The sequence below is a fragment of the Pomacea canaliculata genome, linkage group LG3 (assembly GCF_003073045.1).
Source record: "Pomacea canaliculata isolate SZHN2017 linkage group LG3, ASM307304v1, whole genome shotgun sequence".
Lineage (NCBI taxonomy): Eukaryota > Metazoa > Mollusca > Gastropoda > Architaenioglossa > Ampullariidae > Pomacea > Pomacea canaliculata.
In genome coordinates this window covers 6,216,744-6,225,478 of record NC_037592.1, presented here as the reverse complement: position 1 = coordinate 6,225,478, position 8,735 = coordinate 6,216,744, and the positions used below count along the sequence as shown (strand labels likewise).

At 38.9% G+C, this 8,735-nt stretch overlaps 2 protein-coding genes across 4 annotated transcripts; both read right to left on the bottom strand.

The window, feature by feature from the left end:
- Positions 1-1,596: 1,596 nt before the first annotated feature.
- Positions 1,597-3,784, bottom strand: LOC112559066 (the record flags this gene model as incomplete). Its single annotated transcript, XM_025229958.1, has 1 exon — positions 1,597-3,784. A coding segment is annotated over one exon (1,347 nt), but the record flags the coding sequence as incomplete, so codon positions are not given.
- On the bottom strand, positions 3,699-8,318 carry LOC112559062 (serine/threonine-protein phosphatase 6 regulatory ankyrin repeat subunit A-like). Of its 3 annotated transcripts, none has more exons than XM_025229950.1 (3): positions 8,282-8,300; positions 7,331-7,386; positions 3,699-7,157 (listed from the first exon to the last, which is right to left on the bottom strand). In XM_025229950.1, the coding sequence occupies exon 3, from the start codon at positions 7,133-7,135 to the stop codon at positions 4,427-4,429; it is 2,709 nt and encodes a 902-aa protein (XP_025085735.1). In that variant the 5' UTR covers positions 7,136-7,157; positions 7,331-7,386; positions 8,282-8,300; the 3' UTR covers positions 3,699-4,426. The 3 variants fall into 3 exon arrangements, with proteins under 3 accessions (XP_025085735.1, XP_025085737.1, XP_025085734.1); XM_025229952.1 differs by lacking the exon at positions 8,282-8,300 and adding an exon at positions 7,886-8,270; XM_025229949.1 differs by lacking the exon at positions 7,331-7,386 and having other exon boundaries at positions 8,282-8,318.
- Between the last annotated feature and the right edge of the window lie 417 nt (positions 8,319-8,735).

Genomic DNA, 8,735 nt, shown 5'->3' with positions numbered 1-8,735 from the left:
TGTTGTAGGAGGGTTGTTAGATGACAGTGCACGTGTCCTTCCTTTGAGTGTTTCTCGAAAATTGACTGGTCTCAAGATCTTTTGTGCACCAGTGAAAAGAAAAAGTAGAAGCAGGTTAAAAAGAAAATACACAACAGTTCCAACAATAATGTGCAGGTAACTTTCGTGTAGATTAGTGTAATCTACTAATGTACAGAAATACAGAAGTTTGTTTACAAGCGAACTTTGGTAGACACAAGGACTACTGCTACCTAAAGACACAAATAGATATCTACAGATGTAGCTTTGAAGAGATGTTAAAATGGAGGTAATGACCGTCTTTGTCAGGAATCGTTATTTGTACCTCGTCGACAGGACAGTCAGCCATGTTTTGCAGACTATACCTGAACACCTGAGGTCAACGGCAAAGATCGTAGGCAGTTTTTTGTTTTTTCAAAATCACAAATAATTGTTGGCCTGTAACTCGACTCGACTGGTGCGTGTGCATAAACTTTATCGTTAATGAGTAGTTCAAGAGGTCACTTTACCTGAATAGGTGAGGGGCCTGCAATGGCTATGTTGACTGCAGGTAGGTAGTGTTGTCATGTGACTACTGCCGACTGACAATTTGATAGAGGGCAGTAAAATTTAGTTTCGTAATTAATAACAGTAATTCAATAATAAAGTGCCATGTCCCAGCTGTAGTTTAAAGAGACCAGAAAAGGGAGTTGATGGGACTGTGCCTTTTACCCGTCAACCTTATTGGTTACGTAACACTAGAGATAGTCTAAAGAACTGGCAGAAACTGGTTCTTGTATCCGTCTGAGTAGCGCAGAATCAAAACTGGTTTGTCATTGTTGTGGTGAAGATTATAAGGTCATGAGTTCAGACCTTATGGTGGAACACACTTCTTTATTTGATGTTACACCTGTTTATAGATTTTGTTGTCCATAAAAACTGTCTCCGGCTACCGCTTCTGAGGTTTTCAGTCACACCTAGTGACGTCACTAACTCGCAGCGGAAAGTTGTTTCCACATTTTATTTAGTTTTTGTTGTGTTGTGACGAAACGAGAGGAAACCTGATTCTGTGGATTGGTCGTCATATCCGTTGTTGACAACTGTTTATGTGCTACATCATGGTTCCCAGTCTGAGCTGTAGTCACAACTGTTAATAAGAGAAGTTAACAAATCACATGCCTCCCATTTATTTTGAGTAATGTTTTCTACCTGTTGAAGTATACTCATTACAACATTATACTGTTGCATTAAAGAACAATAAAGATCTTATGAGGACCATTTCGATTTTAAACAGAAGATATTAACTCGTGCGAAGATACAATGGCTACACCTGTTAGTGATTTTGAGCATGGGCGAGGTTCATTTTTGACAGACGATATCAAAGAAGGTTATAGAATAACTTCTGAGATCGACATTTGCCCTTAGACATTCATCGCAAATCATGCAGCCGGGCTCAAATGATGTGGCCAGAATTCACGTATATCAACATCGTCTACTATGCCTAGTTGTAGGATAAGCTTTGTACCTCAAATCAAACATGAGATAAGTAAAACGTTTCTGCCAAAAATTTTTAAAAACATGAACTATTACACACTTGAGTAATAGGATTTTATTTATGACTGACAAATTATAGAGAATATGAAATATAAAATTATCACTTTATAAATGTGATTTTCATGTAACGCAATGCACATTTCACAGAAACTTCTGGAACCATGGATGATAACTGCACATGATGGATCTCTTCAGTCTGTTCATTGCACATGCATGGCAAAACTTTCTGAGACCTACAGCCATGTAGGAGACATTCATTTGCATAGGAACTTTCACCAAGAATAAGGAGGCAACTCCAACTGACCTGCCTACATACTGGTTATTCCCAAGTTCAAAAAAGCTTGACACCGTATTTTTAAAAGTTATAGCAATAGACTTGGTGTCTTCACAAGCCAACAAGAAGAAGCAGGAAAGTTGTTTGCAACAGCCACTTAATAAAGTTGCAGTGAACCCTCCAAAAAAGCAAGAACAATATGATTTTTTTTGTGGGTTAAACTACACCAGCACCATACAATTCCGCAAATTTGTCCAATGATTTCCAAATATTCAAGTAATTTCAATAGAATTAACTGCAAGTATGCCACTAGACCTAACACTGTTATTTGATAAATCATTAGTTAATAATAAGATTATATTTATGATCATTGCAGTGATTGATGTGTTTCCATTAGATCAAGCGAAGCTGTTTGAGGGAAAAAACTTGTGACCAACATAAATCCTCCTTGTGGTGTAAGACCAGGGCTGGGAAAAGTGGTTACGTGCAGATATATTCAACCTGTCAGCTACCCACAGTCCAAATTATTTAATTATTTAATTAGTAATCATCATCACATGATGATGATGATGATGACCAAATCTCTGAGTCAGAGTCATCAAACATTTCATCTTAATAATCACTATTGCTACTGAAGTCATTACTGTCTTCTGATAAACCAGAATGAACATCTTCATGTTTTTGTGACAGAAACTCTGGTAACAGTAAATCAGAAAAAGAGATAAGACTTTTCAATGAAGAAGGAATTTTCAAGTGCTTGATTTTGTCTGGCCTGCAAGGCCCACAACCAAGCAAATGAGAGACAGTCAAACGACACAGTGAGGTGAGTGAAGGAGGTTGACTGGCAGCCTGGTCTAAGACTTCCAGAAGCTCTCTAACATCCTCATTTTCATCTGCCTGTTCAGCCAGCTTCACTTGATATTTTGTGTTCAGGCGAAATAACTCTGCATTTGAACTTGCACCAGATCCAATCAACATTTTGAGGGCACAAATATTATAGTCATGTATTGCACTTTCTGTTGGTGAGGCAACATAGTTAGAAGTGAATCTTTTAGATTGCAAAATGGCTTCTGTAAACTTCGGTTGATGAGTTGTCACCCCCATTGGGAGGAGTTTTATGAGAGCATTCCGTGCACCGTGCCTATATAAGTTCATAACTATATTGAGCGGTGTAAATCCATCACAGTTCGGAATTAAAGGGTTAGCTCCCCTCTTGACCCATGCACAAAACAAACATCTGGAGACGTCTTCTTCATGAATTAAACTTACGATGACTTCATCACTGAAAAGAACTGGGGATTGATTCTCAAGTCTGGTGTTGATGTCAAGCCCTTTAGAAATCAACAAATCAAAAAACTGTGTCCAGGGTGTGTGCTTACTAATCGAAGATTTGGACATGATTAGCTGTAAGAGTGCTTTATTTTCAAGAATCAGACTCACTTTTGCTCCACATTCCACCAAGGCCTTTGCCATCATCCAGTTGCACTTCTTTACACTTTTTTTCAGCAAAGGGTTTTGGTAACGTCTATATATTTTTTTAAATCTATTATTTTCGTCAGATTCTGATACATTTTTTGTGATGTAATTTATGAAAACTTTCAACTTTTTCTCATCTCTCCATGTTAGGCAATGAAGATTTTCAAAAACAGACAGCTTTTCCTTAGGAGTGAGTATGCAGTCAGCACCTAATTCAACGAGGGCTACAACCATTTCCCACTCACTGTTACTAGCTGCTAATTGCAAAGCGGTCTTACCATTGGGTCCTCTCCAATTTATCTCTGCACCATGCTTCACTAGAGCCTTTACAAGGGGAACACTATTTTTCTGATTAAGATTTCTAACAAATTTGTGAAGGAGACACTGTCCTTTCCTGTCAAGTATGTTTGGGTCAGCCCCATGTTCCACAAAGGCTTTTACAACGTCCCAGTTGTCTTCATTGAGAGCCACATGGACAGGGTATCACCAGCATTGTTTTTTAGGTTGATGCCTGAAACATGGTTAACAATGAGATGTGTAACTTCTGCTGCCTCCTTTTCGACGAATTCATGTTTAGCAAGTTCATGGAAAAGTGAGTTTCCTTTTCTAGGAGTGGGATTTAATTGTGCTCCCAATTCTAAGAGGTATTTCAAAAGTTTCCATTTCTTATATTTGAATGCGAGCTCTGCTGGTGTCCTTCCACATGAATCTGGCATAGCAATGGAGAGTCCCATGTTTGTCAACAGTGTCATCAATCTGAGTTCATCGCTACCACGATAGGCCGAAGTGGAACATTTTATTAGTCTATGAGTGGTATACAAATGTTCCAAATCCTGCACATTAAACTGTGCACCTCTGTTCAGCAGAAACTCTACCACAGGCCAGTTGTTGCTTTTGACTGCAAGGTGAAGAGCTAATTCCCCATTAGTTGAGCAGGTGTTGATGTCAACACCTTTCTTCTCCAGGTGATAACAATGGGAAAGGCAACTTTTAGAGGGCATCTGTGATAATCTCAGCAAGAGAGTAAAGCCATCACTGTCTTTAGCATTTGGATTTTCAGCTTTATCCATAAGACAGTCTACAACGTCAATCAGTTTACGTTTTGCTGCAATTTGTAATGCCGTGTTACCCTGAGGATCTGTTGGCATTTACGTTGACACCAGATGAGAGGATCAGATATAGAGTATGTTGGTATTCTTCATGACCCAACACATCCCTAGTCACATCAGTAACAAATCTGTGCAATATAGAAATTCCTGAACTGTCTAACGTTCTGCCACTTGCACCTTTTTGCATTAAGTGTTCCATCAATTTCCAGTTGCCTGCCTTGGCTGTGAGGTGAAGTGGCGTGTTACCATCATGATCTTCAGCATCAACAGACAATCCTTTCTCAATCAGGAGGTCACAGACATCAGTGTGCATATCTCCATGGGAGCTAGAAGCCAAACAGTGCAAAAGATATTTGTATTCATATTCTTTAAATGCAGGTGTACTGTGCTTAAGTAAACACTTCATCATGTTCCAGTTTTCACTGTCAGCAATAATATCACAAATGGTGTCACCCTGGTATGATACTATATCACATCTAGCTCCTTTTTCGAGCAGAAGCTGAGCCAGCGACAAGCAAGCATCTTTCATCTGTGCCAGTCTCTGAAGGATGGTGTACCCTTCAAGATCAAGGTCATTGACTTCTGCCCCACACTGAACGAGCTCTCTAGCCACAGCCCAGTTCTGATGTTGGACAGCAAGATGGAGGGGTGTGTTCCCCTGAAGATCCTTTTGTTTCATGCATGCACCACATTGCAAAAGCTTTTTAATATTAATAATATTCCGTGAGTAAGAATCCTTGCCTGCCAATGCTGCTCTGTGAAGAATTGAAAATCCCTCACTGTCAAGCGTGTCTGTTCTTACTCCAAGCTCCACCAGGCATTTGACAACCTCCCAGTGGCCATTCCTGGTAGCCAGGTGCAGCACAGTGTCACCATTTGGATCGCAACGGGTATAATCAGCACCACGTTCAAGAAGATGATGGATCAAAAAATGATGCGTAGAATACATGTCAGTGGCTTTCATAACTAATCTCTGAATAACTGTCAAACCCTCAGAATCTACCTCATCAATGTTTTCTACATGTTTTACAATGCGCTCAACTTCAGAGTGCTTACCATATCTCGCTGTCAGATGCAATGCTGTGTCTCCAACCAAAGACTGGGTGTTATAGTTAATGCTCTTTTCTAGAAAAAAGGGAAAGAAAAAATCTTGTGTATTTTCTGCCATTGCAAATTGTTCAAGAACATCATATCCTTCATCATCTATCTCATAGCAAGTAGCACCTTCTTCTACTAACAGCTTCACAAGCCCCCAGTTTTGACCCTTAACAGCTAGGTCTATTGCTGTATCACCAGTCCAACTTCTTGCATTTATATCAGCGACCTTCTGAGACAGCTTGTAAAACAATACATTCATCCTGGCAAATGGCTTCTTCATTGCAAATCTGTGCAAAATGTTGAAGCCTTCGCTGTCAGGCTGAGTAGTATTGTCTACATATTTCAACAAAAATTCCACCAGAACCCAGTTTTCATGTTTGGCAGCAATGTGCACAACTGAGTTACCCTCACTATCTACTTTGTCAACATCTGCCCCTCTTTTTAAAATCCACATGAGAATGCACATGCACGAATCAAACGTTGAAAAGATTTTGCTTTTGGTCATAGCTATCATGTGCAACACTGTCTTTTGTTCGTCATTAACACAATCAGCACAAGCACCACCATCTAATAATTTCTTCATAAATGTTATGTTACCGGCAAGTGCTGCCAGATGTAAGGCTGTATTACCATGACCGTCTTTTTTGTTGAGGTCATTATTGTTACAAATCAACAATGTAAGTATTTGGTCAATTTCAGAAAAGCATTCAGGATCAGTGTGAGAAGCAAGAATGTGTAACACAGAGCGCTGATCGCAATCAGCCACATCAGTGGTAGCCTGTCTTCTTAACAAAGCTCCCATCATCATCCAGTTTTTCTGTTTTGCTGCAACATGCAAAGCTGTGTCCCCTGTAGTGTTCTGTAGGTGGATGTTTGCTCCTTTGTTGATTAGAAAGTGAAGAAGATGAACATGGTTATCGCTATCAAACATGGCCAATCTGTGTAATACAGCCATTCCCTCACTGTCCAGAGTGTTCAGTTGTAGTTTTGTTAAAAACATCTCACGAACAAGAGACACATGAAATGTCACTGCCAGCTGGACCAGTGTCCCATGAAGTAGTTTCTGACAACTATATAGAACTCTGTCTTTTAGTCTGTCCCATAACAGTTTTACAACAACCACATGCATATAGCGTGCCTCTTCTTGTTTCCAAGTTTTTGTCAGAGTCTGCAAGAAAGAACACACATGTGTTTCATCCTGTGGTAAAGCTGCCTGTCTGGATAAAAGTTCTATCACCATCTTTGTGTTGTCACATCTAGCAGCAAGCATGATAGCTGTGTTTTTGTTTTTGTCCACCAGATTGATGTCGATTTTGTGTATCAATATTTTCGTCAGTATATCTTGTGCAAATGGCAGACTGACTTCTGGTGCTGCTGCCAGGGTATGGAACAGAGAGCTCCGCTCTATGTCACATCTGGTGATGCTGCTGGAACTCAGCAAGTTGTGGACAAGACTCCAGTTGCCACATGCAGCAGCTGCCTTAAGTTCTGTTGCCTTTGCACTCAGCGGTGAGGTCTCTTTAAAGTGAAGTCTCTGCGGGCTTAAAACATGGTCAGTAGACTCCCAAGGTTCTGGATCGATATCCATGGCCATTACTGACGTTTCTTGCTTTTGGTCCACTTCCATATCTCAAGGCTGTTGCTTCCTTCTGATTATAAAATTTAAAAAATAGTTATTATTACAGTAAATACATTTTTAATTTTTCAGTACTAATGAGCAGTATTCTAAAATACCACTGCACTAAATAGTCATATTGCTGAAGCAGACATCTGTACTTGGTTAAGATAACCATATATTTAAATTAACACAAAAGATGCTTACCAAGAATAACTTTTTATAGAAAAATCACTCCATTCTTTCATTCTGCTAAATCAGTTCTGACAAAAACAAAAACAAAAACAAATCTTGGAATATAAAATACAACTTAAATTCTTTAGTTAGGGTGTCCAAAAAAGGTGTATTAATGTGGCTTTAATGGAAATAGCAGCAACAGATGTCTGTGACATATCTGTAGAAGCCAGAGATTCGAGAGAACACATATTTCGATGTAGTTGTGGACTGAAAACAGCTTAAAGCTGCTCTTAATGCAAATAAGTCACAAACGTTGGGGTTAATCTGTATACTTATGATCTGCATTTGGTCCATGGGTGCTCCTTTTATAAGTTATACGATACAGGTATGGATCTTTTGAATACTTTCGTATTTTACATGCTGTCTTCTTTCAAGGATGTATTACGACCCAAGGCTGAGCATATTAAATACAGGGTATTTTTAAAGTGGAACTATTTACAGAAGCAGAGCAGATGTTGCTTTTGGTTATGATTACTTGATACTGTTGGATAAGGCCGTATTTCTTGAAATTCTTACAATACGTACAATTTTTTTAGAAATTCATGTGATTTTCCATACGGCTATGTAACTGATTTCGCTAAAAGGTCACAATTAGCTGAACGGATAATTATAAACGTCGAATAAAAAGAACATTTGAAAGATCAATGCAGAGAATGTGAACAACACCAGACACATACACACACACGCATGTGTTAAACTGAATTTTAAAAAATAAGTTAAAGGTAACAAAAGTTAAAGAAAAAACACGCCAATTACGGTCCCATGTAATCAGCAGCGTGCGAAACGTATGTCTCAAAGAAAAATAATCTTGATTCTTTAGAAACTGATAAATAACAAAGATATAAATTTACCATGCTAGGCGTGATACCTGTAATTAATACAAACAACTAAAGAAATAAAATAAAGATTTCTGGCAGATACCTATAGAGTGGCGCGGAAGTTCAAGTTTCATAGTTCAAGGACCTTAGAGATAACTCTAGTCAGATAAGAGATAACTCTGAATTTGTGTAGAGAACTCTGAAGTCAAATGTGTGTCTCCATTACGCCCCTGTTTCGAAAGACGCGAGCAGACTGTACTCATGTTCATATGTGTGTGCGCAAGCACGTTTTTATGGATTCTGTTGGGATCACAAGCAGATAGAGTTAAGCTCTTCCTTGCGGTATTTGCTTTCAGTGGCATCCTGATAGTAAGTGCAGGCTGATTGACCATGAACGTTTAAATTAGTTCCAGGAACGGTTATTCTGTTTGTTTCAGCACTCTGAACACGACAGAATGTTTATTTACTATAGTGATGTATGAAATAAAATTATTTTATCTTTGCCTGCATAGTTCTTCAGGGGATACTATAGTGGAAATGATAGTGGGAATCCAGAC

Coding starts and splice junctions, on each gene's coding strand:
- LOC112559062 (XM_025229949.1), bottom strand. CDS start 7,135: ATGGAAGTGGACCAAAAGCAAGAAACGTCAGTAATGGCCATGGATATC.